General features: G+C 37.9%; 1 protein-coding gene across 1 annotated transcript in view; it reads left to right on the top strand.

Moving 5' to 3' along the window:
• Positions 1 to 14,508, top strand: part of LOC126484584 (ubiquitin carboxyl-terminal hydrolase 8) — a 226,077-nt gene extending 211,569 nt beyond the window's left edge. Inside the window, exon 16 of the mRNA XM_050108150.1 lies at positions 13,502 to 14,508. Coding sequence (XP_049964107.1) covers positions 13,502 to 13,811 — 310 coding nt within the window. The 3' untranslated portion in view covers positions 13,812 to 14,508. The remainder of the gene's footprint in view (positions 1 to 13,501) is intronic.
• Positions 14,509 to 18,786: the final 4,278 nt, after the last annotated feature.

The raw sequence follows: 18,786 nt of genomic DNA, 5'->3' as shown, positions 1-18,786 counted from the left end.
TAGAGATCATAGAATTTAAAATTGGTGTACTAATTAGGTACTTCAGAATTAATTTCACAGAAGTATTCAGTTCATGAAACTTGAAACTACTATATATAGTTTGGTTCGAGAGATCTGTGTCTCAAAGAAAATTATGGAATAGCGACTACCACTAAGTCCATGTTTGCAACGATTATTAGTCTATGTAATGATTGGTTATGAATGTACACACTTTAGGCGTAAAAGTCATCGTCATGCAGGTGATTACAGTGATGTTCCACTCACTAGTAATACATGTAATGAGAGGATCCATATCCTCAATGACTAAATTCTAGATTACCATTTACATTACATAAAAGAACACATTAGCCAAATGGGAAGATAAAAATATTAGCTTGAATTCACTTACATTACTAAAATTTATAGTGCAGAAGGCACTAAGTGGTGTGTGGAGGACACAATCCTCAAAACATGAATCAACATTAAATATAGCACAGGTTATCATAAGAACTGACATCATTTTAAGTGAATAGTTTACTGCTTGCAAAAGCATCATTTGCTTTCAGTACTTCGAGCAACAAGCACCATCATTCATGCATTATTTGACAAAAAGTCAAGTCATTTTATATTGAGATACTTACGTATGCAAAGTACAAGATAAAAATGTCATAAATTTATAGTCCTTGGCGTTTAAACGAATTCGGGTACACAAAGAGGAAGTGTCCGTCGTGTGTAATTTTCATTATTTGGTATGGGCCAGTGTATAATAATTGTCACTGCTTGTTCTATTTCTTTAGAAGGGATGGCTTAGGATGAGATGTAAGTAGCACCATCTCATATAGGTCAAACCACTGGGTTTGACCTAGTTTTTTATCATATGCTCCCTTGCATGTCACAGCACTGGCTATTCAAGGACACAAGAGATGGAGTTTTTTCTCTTCACCGTGAGACGTCACATCTCAGGGCCACTGGAAGCAGAGACATTCACTCATTTTTCTCGACTTTGTTTAGCATAATTTCTTTTGGTTTGTGACCTGTGGAAAGATGCGAAAGGTGTTCATTATATCCTCAGACGGGGTGACAAAATCAGCTCACTTTGTCTGCTTATGTGGTGTGTAGTTCTGATAAAATGGTTGAATTCTCTGAAAATTCATTCTGCACAATTACTTTCAGGATGGAAATGTGAAGTCAGAATTTGTTTGATTTTATGCTTATGCAGAAATGAGCACCAAACTCACCTAGTAAAATTTGATGCATTGTCGAATAATATTGCATTGGGAGTTCCAAAGCGAGGGAAGCAGTCATCCGTCAACCTCTTGACTATTGGTGCAGCATCAGTAGACTTCATGACATGTAGACAGACATGTTTTGAAATAAACTGTGAATCGCAACTGGGTATTTCACACCTCCCCTTCCTTGAGGGTATGGCCCAGAAATGTCAGTTGAGGCAATTCCTCCAGGTTACTTGTCAGAATCAGATGCAAGGGAATTTTACTTGATAGGTTCGTTGGTTTAGTCTTCTGACATACAGCATGCTCGCAAAAAACGATGCACTCTTCTGTGCAGACTCGGCAAGTATGTGGCAATTTTCCATTTACATTTCTCAATCCTACAACAATATCCCCAGGCCATGTATGTACACCATATCAGGTGATTGTGGTTTACACGGGTTACACACACACACACACACACACACACACACACACACACACACACACACAAACAACAACAACAACAACAACAACAACTCATTGTCTGTATTTCTCCTGTGGAAAAACACATCATTATGCAAGGTGTAATTCTGACTCAGTCTTTGATTTGTCTGAATTACCAAAACCATTTAACTTTTGAACACTTAGGATCTGTATCCTGCAGTGCTTTCATGTTTTTACACATCTGTAACTAATATCATCGCTGAACAGTGTCCTTCATAAGCAACACTTTGTAATCTATCACCTGTTCTACAAGTTCATTAAACTCGGGCGAGCCATAGGGTAACATGGATAATGCACCAGCAATAACGTTTTCACTAGCTTTTATATAAACAATTTCAAAATCATATTCTTGCAAGAACAATACCCACCACATTAACCTCTGGTAGTGTAGCCTACAGATCAAAGGAAAACTTAAAGCTTTGTGGTTGCAGAACACTGTAACATGCCAACCACAGATAAAGTAATGAAACTTCTTAAGAGACCAGTCCATGGACCTTTCACACACTGTCCACACCCTACTAGCGAACCTGATTGTGGCGGGGCGGGTTAAAAAAAATCATTCGTCGCACTGTTCAAAATAAACATCCACCTACCTCAGTACGGCTTCTGCTCAACGTCCCTTCACTCTGCAAGTGTAGATACTTACTAGATGGCGAAAAAGCAGTACTGAAGAAAATGCTGCCTAATATCTATCCTGCAAAGTCTGCATAAACTCCAGTAGTATTTCAGTTCCTGCAATCTCACATATATCAAGATTTCGGGTAGTGATATAGTGTATTTTTTCTCACAGTAAATTTTCCAGAAAATTTGTATATAGGCCTTTTTATTGCTTCTAGTACACATGAAAATGAGCTATCAAGTCCGCATTTACCTAACTAACGTGTCTATAGTTCTCTGTTCACAGTTCATACAACCAGTTTCACATGCAAAGCAGCCAGAAATTTACTCAAGTCCGACCCGATTGATGGCACGATCTCACAGTCACAGATCCGCTACTATAAATGAGTTTTACATTTGGGCATTTTCAGTGGGTTTCTTTAAAAGAACTGCTCACCAAATACCCCATAACTGAATACAGAATACACCACACAGAATTTTCATAAAGGCCGAAAGTTCACACAAGACTAACTTCCCAACAAAATACTCCCGAAACTCCAAACCTTCATCAAACTGTTCATACTACATCAGCATTAGTCACCACACATATTAAACTTGAGGAACTCAATATCATTTTATACATAATGAGAATCATCACATTTAACATGTCCTTCCATGTCCAAATCTGGCGAGCGACTCTCCCGATACTGCCTCACTCACAGCATATCTCACTAGCTGTGCGCAAGAACTACTTAATTCTCGTTGGCTGATCAGTCTGACGGACTAATCAGAATGATCCTTAGAGATCGTTCTCATGGCAAAACTCGCCTAAGCCAATCACTGTTCAGAAAGTAATTTATGTTATCCCAAAGTGCCAATACTAACACAATGTTTAATAAAACAAAACGAAATAAAATGAATCTTGAAAATAATTTCGAAAACAATTGCACATTAAACTAATATTCTGGCTGCCTTCTTACAAAAACTATCACCCCTAGACATGTGTCATCAGCAGTGTGGGTAAATTACATCTTTCCCACGTTCCAATTACGTAATGTTGTACATAATATAATATTGAATTTTTTCATATGTCCCACATACACACTCTCACTCATTCTCATTTATTCACACAACAACATAATAAACAGATGCTAATTTTTTCTGAATTTTTATACTACGAAATGAAGAATAATTAAAGTTTTGAAAATAAGAATTCAAACTAATTGATTTGATGTATTGAGAACACTGTGAATGATTTCAAATGGCATGGCCTGGCACAACTTTAGTTTTGTCAAAAGCTTCCGGGCACTGGGGGATCAGGACCAGGGAGAACTTTTGTTTAAGAAAGCCAGTAATTCTTGGTTGCTTTAGAGTTGATTCTGAATGATCCACCTAAAGAATGATGTCATGCCCAGAAACATTTTCGGCTGTTTTTGTGACATTAGCGGTGGACATTTGGCTGTATCTTGCATCTTGTCTGGCTCAGGTTCTACACCTGCCATAGATATGACATGTCCTAAAAACTTGATCTGTTGTTTGCCGAATTTCGATTTCTCTAAGTTCGCAGTCACTCCTGACTCTGAAAACTGTTGCAAAACTTGCCTTAACAGCTTTATGTGCTCCTCCCAGGAAGCTGTGGCTATTAACAAGTCGTCCACTAAACAGTAACTCGGTCTAACAAACCCGACCCGAGAACGGTGTCGAGGGCTGTAATAAATATGCCAGATCTGACATTCAGACCAAACAGTAGCACCTTAAATTGGTACAACCATCCAGTGAAGACAAAAGAAGTATATTTCCTAGATTCCTCTGTCAAGGGGATCTACCAGAACGATGATCAGAGATTGAGCGTCAGTAGGAAGTTCATACCTGAAAACTTTTGCAATGACTCTTTCAGAACTTCCAGACTGGCTTATATGATCACAATGATTTTGTTTGTGTTACATGCATCGAGAACTAAGTGTACCCCACCTCCTGGCTTCACTATGATGAACAACAGATTGCAGTAGGCAGAGCGCATGAGGTCTCAGTAATGTCCCAAGTGAGCATCTTGTGTAATTCTTGTGTCACCACCTCCCTCCTGGCCCATGGGGTGGCATAGGTTTGATTACGATAAGTTTGGTGGGGAGCAACATTCATGTGATAGATGTATCCTTTCACAATACCAGGATTCTTAGAAAAAACATATACATATATCATCAATAAGTGCATAAGTTTGTTCTTTTGCTTTATGTCAAGTCATTCAGATTCCTGAGCCTTGGTGCAAATTACGTTTACATCGGGTAGATTATGATTTGCATTGACTGACACTGGTTCTGTATCAGTGTTGGTAAAATGAATGTCTTTCCTCAGTACATTTATATCAATTAATTTGATTGACAGGTCCTGGCATAATTTTCCCTGGCGGTCCTTGTCAATTTCACCTCCTGTCAATTTCACCTCCTTCTCATTAACAAATAGGGTGCATGTGCCACATTGGAAGTTGACACACATTCCTCCATTTTGCAAACTCCATTCCCACCAAACAAGATAAATTTAGACTCGTAACCACTAGGAACGTGCACTCAACAGCTCTGCTCGCAAATTCTATTAAAACCAATACTTGCTCCTCTGCTCTTCACAGTTCCGACTCGACACAATTGTTTACCAGCAGTTTCGGAACCTTAGTTCTTTCCAAAATTCTTTTTAAGAAATGAATGGCCATAACACTCATATTAGCTCTGGTGTCAATCACTATGGCGATTGGAATACCTCTGACTACACCACTCAGTGCTGCTTGTACCTGATCTACCCAGACTTCCCTACATGGCATCATATTAGTACATAGTTCATCACAGATATCTTGATTATCATTATAATGAAGCATGCTTATCAGATTACAAGAACTGTCATCCCCATTAATACCCGCGACTACAATCAGAGTGCGATGAGACCACATTTAGTTTGACGCATTGTTTGTTTGTCGGGCCTCTCATCCATGAACTCCAAAATCTGTAGTGTCCCATTTTGCAAGGTTTGTGATCATCCTTTCGGTGGTCTCGACTCGGAAGCAAGTTGATTCCAGCCGTGATTTCCATTTGGTGGAATATTATTCTGTGGATAGTTTGGTCTCCACAGGATACCATTCTTCTGCTTGATGACCACTGCTCTGCGTGTGGTCTGTTCCTGCCATTCTGATAACCAGCGTGGAACCTATTATTTAGGTTTCTATGCTGGAATTTGGTGCCATTATGCACCTCCTGATTTCTCTTTACACTGTTGTGACAGCGTCGTACCGGCCGTTGTTGTTATGGGTGCAGGAATGCACTGTTGGTGTACCACTGTGTCAGTTTGTGTGTCGCGTGTTGTCATAGATTAAATCTAATTCATTGATGATAGACTGAAAACCCTCGGTGTTATCTTCTGGTGCATGATTTAACTTTTGAAATATGTCCACCAGTAATTTGCCTTGTAGTATCCCGACCACATCATTGGGTGTGATGGGATTATCCCAATATCATGTCTTATTAATGTACTGTTCAAAATATTTTTGAAGGCTCCGTGCTTAAGACGGTAAATTTCAGAACTGAAAACTTCCTATTTTAGGCAGGCTCGTAAGTGCAGTGACCAATACTTGGCCGAGAACACTTGCTCAGACTAAGCATATGTAGGATATTGTTTGGCAGCAGCTGTGGCCCACAGTGCGGATTCACCTTGCATATAAGCTACCACGAATTGTATTTTCTAGCGATCTGTCTATGATGTAGGGAACACCTTCTAAAATGTCCTATAAACATAATGGAGTGTGGGAATTTCTTTTCAGGGAAAAAAATCTGAAATTGGTCATGTTTCAGTAACACTTCTTCCAGAAACACCACAGTTAAAGTTGTTGCCACCCACACAGGTTCCAGTGGGGAATTTATGCACAGACTGCAGGGTCCAGTATGTTGCAGTGATGTTACGTTATTTTTCTCTTGCCCACGTCAAATTATGATGCAAAAACGGCAGTGGAGATGTTGCCACATGCAGTGACTCTTGTATATGTCAGATTTCCCCTTTAAGTCATCAACTTCTTGCCACTACCTAGGCAACTTGTTTGTTAAAAATATTTTGTGTCTTGACGGAATTCATTGTGAAGAGATTCGCCTGATGTTCCCAGTTCGGACAATACTTCCATTGCATTGTGGCATGTATTTCTTTCTCTACTTTCTGATATACGTCCGTATTACATCTGGATATCCATTCATCAAAAACTGTAATTTTTCACCTTGAGCAGTGAGATTTTCCTCCACTTGTGATCTTGCTCAAGGGAAAGATCATTAAACTGCTTTGTCAAATTTGACATTTTTGTTTGCATTTGAGTATCTTTCAACTCTTTTACATCTTGAGACAACCTTCCAACTTAATCAGAAATCTCATGGTATGCCTCTGTGAGACTTGAGCTCGCAGTTCTGATCTGCACGAGATTCACATTTAATTGACTGTTCAAGTTTGTTACAACAGTATCAAATTTCTTGTGCATATTTTTGAACAAGTCTTGAAATTTCGAATCTAATTCAGTGCTTTGCTCACAAAATTTTAAATTTAATTCATTACTTAAGTATTTTGACACTTTACCAAAATGTTACATTACATATCGAAATGTTCGTCAGTATCAGTTTGCAAGACCGAATATCCAAACCTGAAAAGAAAGTAAATGACTACACATTCAGCACTGCACCAAGAACACCATGAAGCTTATATTGCCCGTGAGAAGTAACCACAAAAAGTATGTAATACCACAAGTGTGAAACGCCATGAAGTAAAGTTGTGGTGATGGACAGGGAGTAGAACCCAGTACCTAAGTTAATTGTTAACTTAGCACAATCTGATGTCAGATTATAAATATGTTCACCAACAACATGGTATTGAAATCGGAAACAGTGACATAATTGATTTTTGCCTGGCAGGGTTCAAACCTGGCACCTTTTGCTATTGTCTTACTGCCACAAATAGACTTGAAATATGTATTTTTTCTTTACCAGTAGTGAGATGCGCACATGTTTGGCTAGAGGTATCACAACGAATAGTTTTGTGCCACGCATATCATCATTGTTTGGCAACAACATGAACAGGTGTCAACTATTGAATTCCCTTTAACTAGTAGTTAGAATCACGCCATGTATAGGGACCTGGAGGAGTTTGGCATCATGAAGAAACCCCAAAATAATGAGGCAGTATCATCTTGAAGGGTCCAAATCTAGAGAAAAATTGGAATCGGAGCTTGAATCCCAATCTAGTGCCAGTCCTGCGCTCTTTACTTGCTGTTAAAAACGGGTACCCCCAGCAGGAATCGAACCCACACCTTAGCCACTACAAGCTAGCCTCAGTCCAACCAACCTCTGAATTTCACATCAAGTTTTCGTCATAATGGGGTACACACCGCACAGTATTAGAAGTGACCTCTCAGACAGGAAATCACGAATCCAGTCACACAACTGAGACAATAGTCCATAGGAAAGCAATGCAGCTGGAAGCCACTTATGAGGAATGATATCAAAAACATTTTTGGACCTCTGTGAATACAGAATCAATTGAGAGCCCCTGTGTGCGGTATGTCGTGCGAAAAAACTGTCAGCTATATGCGAATTTAGACTTTTTTAGTGAATCTCAATGATGAAGTCTTCTCAGTTTATTAGCCAAGTCATGGCATCGAGTCTTCTCGGGTCATCAGCTGAGTCAAGGCGTCGTCCTGTGGTAACGTTTCAACAAGCTTCCTATTTGTCATCTACAGGTGAAGTGTTGAGTTCATGTCCTGTCAAGTTCTTTATAGCCACTGGACCACAGGCTCCTCTGGTCATGAACTCGTTTTTCCACAGCCTCTTCAAAGATTGACTCCCAAAACCCGTTCACCCTGCACAGCAGCTTTGTTTGTTCAAAATCAAACATATGATTTTCCTTGAGACAGTGTTCTGCCACTGCAGATTTCTCTGTTTGGCCAAGGTGAATGCTCCTTATGTGAGCTGAGTAGCACTGCGATATGCATCGCTTGGTCTGGCCAACATACTGTTTGCGACATGTGCAGCTGATGCTTTAGACTCCTAGTGCCTGTATTCCTAGGTTATCCTTCACTGAGCGTAGCATATTCTTGATTTGGCCAATCAGCGAAAGATAGTTTTAATGTTGCTCTTTTCTAATATGCATCTTATCTGCGACTCACAATAACCATTCTTGCAAAAGGTCTTTCTCAAGTGCTGCAGTTTGGCAGGTAGACTCTCATTGTCGCATATCTCTCGTCTTGTGCACACCGAGGTGGTGAGCACGGATTTGCTTTGTTGTGGATTGTTGCAGCTGCTGACTTTAAAGTACAGGTCAGTGTGTGTCTTCTTCCTGTACACAGAATGGCTTGGGGTGCCGTAAGTCTTCTTCTTTATTATGATGAGGAAAGGCAGACATCTGTTTTCTTCCACCTCCATGGTGAATTTAATATTGTCATGTATGCTGTTGAGGTTTTTAAGAAATTCTTGTAGATTTTCTTCACCATGTGGCCAAATCACGAACGTGTCATCCGTGTAGCCATAGAACACCCTCAGTTTGCAGTTTTGCCTTGTTTATCATTGTCATTGCCATGCTTTGTATCAGCACCATTAACTCTGTAGCATTGCTGTGAGGCACTTGTCAACTAAGCAGTGCAACTATGCTCCTTACCCTCATGCTGTGTTCTCCATTATATACCTCCAATCCCACCCTCTGTTGCAATTAGCAGCCAATATTGTGGCTGCTCAGTAGACAATACGCGGGGCATCGAATGACATAAACATCATTGGCGTTTTGTGAACTCGCACTCATGGGGTTCCTTGTGAGATTGATTTTTGGATTGTGACTCCACTGTATCCAAATGCAGTACTTGATCAATCGTAATTATTAAGGTTCAGTAGCCTCTGTGATGCGCTGAGAATCACTGGCAAAAGCTTGCAGTGCTTGCAAATAAGAATGATCAGTTTGAAGACAAGAAACTTCTGGTATGTCGAAATCTAGATTGTTTCCCCATAGGTAAGTGAAACAGAGCTTCTGCATTACACGCTGTGACATGGGGCGATAAAGAATTTCATGTTAATAACTGGAAAGTACTAGGTAACTAATGTTGCAACTTTTGTGCTGTATGATCAGGTACAGATGAAAAAGAGCAGTTTGCAGTTTGTGATCTGTCACAAGAAAAAATTTTCTATCGTACAAATATTGATTAAATTTTGTGACATCATAAATTATGGCTAAAGCTTCCTTTTACAGCTGACTGTGGTTGACTGTGACCTTGTTAAGTGTCTTAGATGCAAATGCTACAGGAAATTCTGTATTGCCAACCTTGTGAGATAAAACTGCCCTGTTCCACATGAAGAGTTTTCAACTGCAAGAACCACTGGTTTTGTGGATCAAAATGCATAAACAAGAACAAACCAGTAATGCATGTTCCAATTTCTGAAAAGATATTTTGCATTATCCAGTCAATTCAAAAGGAGCATTTTTATGCCATAGGTGATGCAAAGAGTGGCTACTTGTGCTCAATTTGAAATGACTTTGATGTAGTATTTCTCTTTTCTGAGAACAGTTTGGAGTTCTCGTACATTTGTAAGATAAGATAATATCCGTATGGCCTCTAAATGCTTGATTGAGGAACAAGCATCGTGGGTGTCAGTAACATGTCCCAAGCATTCAATTTCAGTTTTAAAATTGAACTTTTCGGTAAATTACACTTGAGCTCTGTGTCTGCTCAAATTTTTGAGATGCTGTTCCGGTGTTTGCTTGGATACAATATCATCATCTAAACAATTTGAACAGGACGGAACTTTTGATGTCACATGGTCAAGAAAGCATTGAAATATTGCAGCAGTGAGGGACTTCCTAAGTGAAGGCATGTTAGTCACCATAACTTGTTTAGTTTCCTCATTCAGGGGAAGTTGAAGATGAGTTTTTGGCAAAAAAAATTTTGAAAAGAGTCGTCCACCTGCTAGACAATCCGCAGATTCATCAATTCCTGTAAACGACGAGGAATCAGTCACTATTTGAGTGTTAACAGTGGCTTTAAAGTCAGCAAAAAGTCTGATCTTCATGTTCGCTTTTTTGTGATCACAATGGGAGATACCCACTAACTTGCAAAAACTGGTTACAAAATGTCAATTTGTTCTAAACTGTTGAGTTCAGAAGCAACTTCGTCGTAAACGGTGTAGGGTACCGGGTGAAGGCTTTAAAACTTAGGTTTTGCATTGTCTTAGAGTGTAATACACACATGAAAATTCTTTGCATGACCCAGTGCGCCATCAAACAAATGTCTGTACGTACCATTGAACACACACACACATATATATATATATAAAAAGGTAATGTTCTGACTGACTCACTCACTCACTCATCATCGCCCAGCCCAAAATTCTAAGGATGCAAAAATGAAATTTGGAGAAAGTGTGGATCTTGTACTGTAGGCATCATTTGAGAAGGAATTTTTTGAAATTCTAATTCTAAGGGGGTGAAGTAGGGGGATGGAGGTGTTTTTTAGTGTGTCTGTTTAGTCAAATTAAGCCTGTGGGGGTGAAAAGATTTTACGAAAGCATTTCATTGTGAAAGCATTTTTAAAGCTAAATCTTTGAAAATTGATATTTGGCTTCTCGTTTGGAGATGGAAAAAATACTTGTTTCACTGTTTTTGGAAATTCAACCCTTAAGAGGGTGAAATAGGGTCAGATTGGTTCACTGACTCATCATTGCCCAACCCAAACCACTTGAGGATAGAAACTTGAAGTTTGTAGAGTGTGTGAATCTTATTCAGTAGGAATCATTTAGGAAGAGGTTGTCCGAAATTCTACTCCTAAGGAGTTTAAATTGGGTATGAAAGGCTTTTTGAAAGTATGTTGCTCTTAAGGGAATTTTGAAGCTAGAGCTACGAAAACTGCTATTTGGTTTCTCAGTCGGAAAGTAAAAGTTTTCCATGGTTGTCTCTGATTTTTTTATTTTTTGCAGGAGGAGAATGATTTTTTTTTTTTTTTGTAAGCATACTTAGAACATTTAGCTATACATCAAGCCTACTCAGTGTTGCCTCCGTCAGCTGTGACATATCTGGCCCAACATTCTTTCCATGATAAAATTCTGGGGATTGACTTTTACACCATCACTTGACCCAGCAAATAAGGTCTTTCTCACTATCAAATGTTTTATCGCACAGGTGGGCCTTCAGACAACCAAAGAGGTAAAAATTAGATGGAGCCAAGTCTGGACAGTAGGAAGGATGAGGAACAGTTTTCCTGATTTTCTCCTAGGGCTGTATCAGGTTTGGCATTGTCATGGTGTAGTCTGATGAACTGACCCTGATGCTGTGGTCTGTGGGTCTTGATGGCGCATCACAGCTTGTTCATTGACAAACAGGAACGGTCCCAGCAAATTGTGGAGCCAGGTTCCAAAAAGTCAATGGAAATGACATCACACTGATCCCAGAAGAAGGAGGCCATCACCTTTCGGCCTGTGGTTCATGAAAGTCTTGGTTGCTTCTTCCAAGGGGAACCCAGATGACGCCACTCCATGGATTGGGTTTTGCTCTCAGGTTCGGACAAAAACAACCATGTTTCATCCTGGGTAATGACGCCATCAAAACGCTGTTTCCACTCTTCAGTAAAGGTCTTCATGAGACTCTCGCACACATTATTCCTCATCTTTTTCATTTCTCTTGTCAATGATTATGGCACCCAGCGTGCACAAATTTTTCTGTACCCTAGTTACTGTACCAGTGATACCACACTACCCAATGACAAACAAGTCAATTTCAGTAAGCTGCCGTGTCATCACACATCTGTCATTTTGGATGATTTGATCAATGGTCTCCTTATCCACATCACTCACTGCCGTTGATGGTCTGCCGCATCGTGGATTGTCCAGTAGAGAGAAATCACCTTCTGTAAACCTCTGCAACCACTGCTGGATACTGCTGTGATCCACTGTGTCCTCCCCATAAACAGAGCGCAACTTCCTCTGAATCAGTGTGGCAGAGTCATCGCCGGTTTTGAAATGGAACTCCATCACCGACCATTGTTGCAACCTGACATCTACTTCATGGTCCATTATGGCTCACCTGTAAATAAAAGAAAATACTTTTATATACCAACTTATAGCTAAATGTTCCAAGTATGTTCACAAAAAATTTCATTCTCCTGCTGCAAAAAATAAAAACAAATTTGAGATGACTTTGTAGAACTTTTTGAACACCCTTTGTATCTAAAATATTACTTATAATTTTTTTGAAGGTTCTCTTTGTTGGAGTAGCAGTTTGTCCAAAAGTTAAGTTCTACAGTTCAGTCTTTAATGCCATCACATTACCCATAAGACATTAAATTTTTTCTGACAGGGTGCTAAATACATGTGCACCCATGTATAAGACTCCCATTTTTACTCACATTTAAAAAAAAACTCCTTGAAGCCATTGTAAAAGTTGTTTGTGGTCATAGCATTATTTTCACACTTTCCACTATTTTTTGAGAAAGATCTGGTAGAAACATGTTAAGTACTTTCTACTTCTTGTGTTTCATTGTTAGAGCTGTACCTAGTGCAGTTCTATGAAAAGTACTCAAGTGTATGCACTGAATCATGTCAAAATTTAATTGTAATTCATTTGCTTTGAATAATCTGTTGAATTTGTCAAATATTTCATTAACTGCCTTTTCAGCTATGTGACCAGTACTGCTTTCATTCTTGTACTCGTATCATCTGAAAAAAATTACATTTTCTGGCCACACACTTCAAATGCTACTTATTGCTGTGTGATCCACATAGGACTGAAACACACTTTTTTCTGTAAGGCATACAAGATACAAAAACATTGTCTTGTTGTGCATACTGTTCCATAACAGTTTAATCTTTTCATAGGGATATCAAAAGCCTTGATGAGATCACAAAATAATTACAATGGAAATAATTGCTGATTCATTGATTTTTGTTTGTAAACTGTCAAGATAAATAGAGCCTGTGGATTTGACAGTTCTCTGTGAAATCCAAACTACTTTAGTGGTTGTGTTCATCTGTCCTGTGTGTTTACATTGAGTTGCGCATGACCTTTTCCTCCTTTCTTTCTCTCTTTCATTTTGCTTTATGACAAAAGAAGAAAGAAAGAAAATTGGCAACAATGAGATAATTATTCTGTACCACTGTTTTGTATCATTTCTCATCTTTGCTTGCTTGCTTTGCCAATTCTCATTTTGAACATTCTTATTTCAGGTTTTATGTCGACGGTTGGTGTCGGAAAAGACAAAACTATGTTGATTTTCCCATTGACAAACTTGATATGGAACAGTATCTTAATGAATCAAGTTACAACCATTCACACATGACTTTCAGTTTGTATGGTGTCTCAAATCATTATGGAACTATGGAAGGTGGCCATTATACAGCATATTGTAAAAATGATGTAAAAAATAAGTGGTATAAATTTGATGACCATGAAGTAAATGTTATGCCACCATTATCTGTGAAAACTGGTGCTGCATACATTTTGTTTTATGCATCTTTGCAGAGTACAGTAAGCTGAACTGATATGTGGCAGAACATATTTATATGGTTGCTAATGTTTTACAGAAGTATATTAGCAACTTCTGTTCATTTAAAAACTTATATTTGCACATAATGTACAAAATTTTCAATAACATTGGTTATTGGGATTTTTAAATATATGTACAAAATGCTTTTTAAATGTGTAGCAAATATGGATTGTGATGCATTTGATATGGATGAAAACTTAAGAGAATCAACACCAAAGATTATGGCTGAAGTTGTCGAAGATGCATTGAAGATGCTTCATATACCATCACAATGAATACTGTGTATTTTTAAAATATGGGCCTGGTATGTAAAATGGCTTAAAATTTGGTAAGGCTGAAATCAATTGTATGATAATCTACTGTATATGTTTTCTTGTATTATTTGTGCTATGTATATTATGAAATTATAACATGTATATAGCATTTCGAACAAAGTGCCAGAATATACAGTAATGATGTTGTAATAATGCTTGTACTCATAAGTTAAGTAATGCGTATGAATATTGATCCTCATTTTCACTGTAAGCCCACCTTTATTATGGTTTGTTAAATGTGGGATCCACGTTACATTATAAGCATGTATCATGCTGTATGTTGGAGTCAACAGGAGGCCTGCAATGTCAGATGAATGGCTGTGATTATCATTCATAAGAGAGCTGTATGTAATAAAATATCTACAAAAAATTACATTTTAAGCAGTTCAGTCATATACTTTTCATAAACTTCCTTTTGTCCGATTATGATTATGAATTCACATTTTAACTGATAAGATGCTATGGTATGAATCTTGTGAATGTATATTTGGAAGGATAGTGATACAGTTCGCACCTATTCACAGATATAAAAATCTATTGTGACTTCCTTACAGTGCTGCATATGTACGAGAGTGTTCCAGTTACACACTATAAGGTCTTCTGCATACTGTCCATAAATAAAAATAAATGTATAACAGTATGGCACTGTATTTACTAATCGTTCATAATACAGTATAATAAGATTTGTCAGATAAGCAGTGACATACAGTTATTTTACTAGCACATTTAATAAAGAAAATTTTCTAGAAACTATCAAGAAGCTAACAAACCTTATGGTCTGTGATACCAATATGAAGATTTTTGCAGTTGTGTTCCTTAGCTTAATATGTTAAAATTCAATATAGTAGTCAGTTTGTTTTTGAGTAGCTAGTAATTAACTGATGCAAGTGGTGCCATTTTATTAAATGGTGCAAGTAACTTCCTGTTGTCATCCTTTGTAATGTTGCTTTCTATTCACCACATCTTCCAGGTCTTTTTACTTTTAACCAAATTGTGTTCAAACATCCTTAGCAATTACATATTTTCCCATTACACTTTCATTCTTCTTCTGATATTTCATTTTACTTCTTTCATTAATTCTTCGACAGAAAAGTTAAACATAAGTTGTGATAGACTGCAAACCTGTCTTTTGTGTGTGTGTGTGTGTGTGTGTGTGTGTGTGTGTGTGTGTGTGTGTGTGTGTGTTAGTTAAAGGATTGGGACATCATATTTCATCTTACATCGTAAAAAATTGTCCACGTCCACAAATGTTAGGACAGTAAGCTAAGTTTTGTTTGTTCTTCTTTTCATTCACTAGACACATGATTCGAATTGTTTCTTTTAAACTCCTTTTTTTATTTTAAAATCAATCTTATCTTTATTAACTTCTCATGGTTGGGATTCACAGTCATATAATATTTCTTAAAAGACATCATAGTCGCTGTTGACTGTATGAAATATTTGTTATTACGATTGCAATTTTTCAAGTAACACTGCAAAAGTTACCTTAAAAAAAAAGTGAAGCACAGGGTGTATATACATAAATAAACAAACATTTCATTAAGATAGTAGTGTAATTATAAAAATTGGTGAGAAATGTACATCATCTGTTGACATCATTCAGCTTTCTAAATAGTGCTATGATTGAAAGGGGCAGTAGGATAGGATGGGAATATTTATTTATAACATAATAGAGGGTAATACATGTGTTATCAGTTAATAAGCTCTCACATTGACTTAAGTGCTCATAAATGAGATGAAGACAGAGCTCTGATTTATAATTCTTTGTATGCATATACAGTCTACGAATATGAATGGCGTAAAACACTCGCCAGCAATTCAGTTCACTGTGCAGCAGCACAAATCAGGATAAACCATCACAATGCCTGTGCACAAATACAGGATGCATCCTTCAACCAGGCTCTGATTTAAAAAATAGAGATTTTTAGATAATTTTCAGTCCGTTTTATGTACAAATGACAGATTGTAAAATGGCTTACGGGCGCAATACCTTTGACATCTGATGGGAGTTTACCACCCTGACATTTTGTATAGACAAGTGTGTAAATGAGGTTTTATTTTTTTAAAAAAATGGATACTTCAAAATTATATTAGTAACTCTGTAGTGTCATATCCGCTACCACTTGCAATGTATCTATTCTCTTATTCTTTGTATTTTAGAAGTGCCAATTTTTATGTGATGTATCTGACCAGTTTTCTCTTAATCCTGGTGTATTTTATCAGTAATCGTGGTGTATTTTACTGTAAAGAAAAGTTTATGGACTATAACGAGGGAAGAAAAGCATTCTCCAATGTATTTTATTTTTGTATATTTTGTAAATGAAATGTAACCTCGACATTTCATTGTATCTGAAGAATGTGATTTACTGTATCAATCTAATTCAACAGTGATTCATAGAACTGTACAGTTATTTTGGACACTTATTGAAAACATTTTAAGCAATTTCAATGGAATAGTATACATATTTACTTAGTAGTGTTCGCTATAATAGAGCCTGCTTGAAAGATGCATCCTGTATCTGTGCGGAGGCATTGTGATGTGTTGTCCCGATTTGTGGTGCTGCACAGTGAACTGGATTGCTGGTGAGCATTTTATGCCATTCATATTCATAGAATGTATACGCATACAAAGAATTATATATCAGAGCTCTGTCTTCATCTCATTTACGAGCACTTAAGTCAATGTGAGAGGTTATTAACAGATAACACATGTATTATCCTCTATTATGTTATAAATAAATATTCCCATCCTATCCTACAGCCCCTTTCAATCATAGCACTATTTAGAAAGCTGTATGATGTCGACAGATGAAAAGACTTTACGATATAAAGCTTATAAGTTGTATCCTTGGTGTGCACTATCTTTGCTACATGCACAGGTGGTATCTTTAGTAAATGTATTTTTGCGCCAACAGACTTAGCTCCACATGTTGTCAGTGCACCAGAGCTTGTATATGTGATAGATTATTAGAACAATGGTAACATTGACAATTCAGTATATATTTAACAACATTTTACAATGTAATAAGTGTCGTACTCATCGGAACTTGTGGGACTCTCGCAGTCAAAAGGCTGCATTTTTGATGAGGACATGTACTCATCTCAGATAGTCTTATATTCTGACAGAATGTAAGTTATGTACATTTCTCACAAATTTTTATAATTACGCTACTGTCTTAATAAAATGTTTGTTTAATTATGTATATACACCCTGTGCTTCACTTTTGTATTTTTTTGTGTTTAGGTAACTTTTGCAATGTTACTTGAAAATGTCCCTAAGGCCAAAATTGCAATCGTAATAATAAATATTTCATACAATCAATGGCGACTATGATGTCTTTTAAGAAATCTTGTCTTTGTTTAGTACCTCTTGCCTCTCCATTATATTCTTCTGCATGTTTTTCTCATCAACCTTATCCAAATGTGAGGAATAATTTAAAAATGATGCTAAGATTTAGGTGCTCGTGTCATCATTAGTAGTGTTGTGATTTCATTTTTAATGTGCCATTAAATCCCTAGTTTCATAAATACACTGGCTGGCACAAAAATGCAATTTGCAATAAATGTCGTGCAATTATGTATTATATCAAAGTGTAGCATTTCAGCCCATATTTTTAGACAGGGTAGGTCTTTTGTGTTGCATTGTGAGCAAACAATGATGTTTCAATTGTTCATTGCACAGCCAATAATTGTTTTTTTCCCATGCAACCTCAAAAATGCGTCACTGAACTTGAGGCAATAGTGTTTTCCCACTCATGTTGCACCTTGTATTGTTCTCCTTTCAGTCACATGTGTTTGTAGGATCTTTTTGTCATTATTGTAATCAGCTTTCTGGATTAAACATGCTGTTAAGCCATGAAGATCTTGCAAACACTTGCAGCATGCATTACTTTACAGAAGTGTTGTGAACTATTACCTTCCACTATTGCCAGACCCACACAAAGATGATGGGAAATGAGGCTGTGCAAGGAAAGAAGTATCAGGCCTGAGAAGAGCAGCACTGGCAAGAAATGATCACTTCTTACAACTTCAACTTCTTGGCAACTGCCACACCCTTATAGCATGAAATTGAGTCCACAAGTTTGAGAGGTCAGTGTTAGTGAGAGAACTGTTTGAAGAAGACTGGAGGAAGCCAATCTTTAGTCCTGAAGAGCTGCTACAGGCCCATAATCCATCGGAGCGCATATTACAACTCAACCATGTTTCAAAAGGGATTCCCCCCTGCGGGTCCGGGGATTAGAATAGGCGCGCAGTATTCCTGCCTGTCGTAAGAGGCAACTAAAAGAAGTCTCACGTGTTTCGGCCTTTATGTGATGGTCCCCTGTAGGGTTTGACCCCCATACTTCCAAATTTTTCTGAAGAGCAAGCCATTTGGGGAAAGGCGTCTTACATGGTGCATCGTTTCCATAGTGCATTGAGATCTTTAGCCCCCTTTCTCATTGTTGCATTGCAGTCTAGCTCATTCTCCATCTCTTGGGCAAGGATATATTCCTGGGTGCCATTTCCTCCATCCACTATGCTGTGTCACTTTCTGTGCCAACGACAACCACGAACTTCTTTGCACCTAATTTCCAGCATGGACGCCAGTCCGTTGTGGTGGGGCCGCCATGTACCCTGTTGGTTGTAGCCCCCTGCAACACAGGCATTGCTC

The sequence above is a fragment of the Schistocerca serialis genome, chromosome 1 (genome assembly GCF_023864345.2).
Source record: "Schistocerca serialis cubense isolate TAMUIC-IGC-003099 chromosome 1, iqSchSeri2.2, whole genome shotgun sequence".
Classification (NCBI taxonomy): Eukaryota; Metazoa; Arthropoda; class Insecta; order Orthoptera; family Acrididae; genus Schistocerca; species Schistocerca serialis.
Note: the sequence above shows the minus strand (reverse complement) of the source record. Positions and strands in the feature narration are given on the sequence as shown.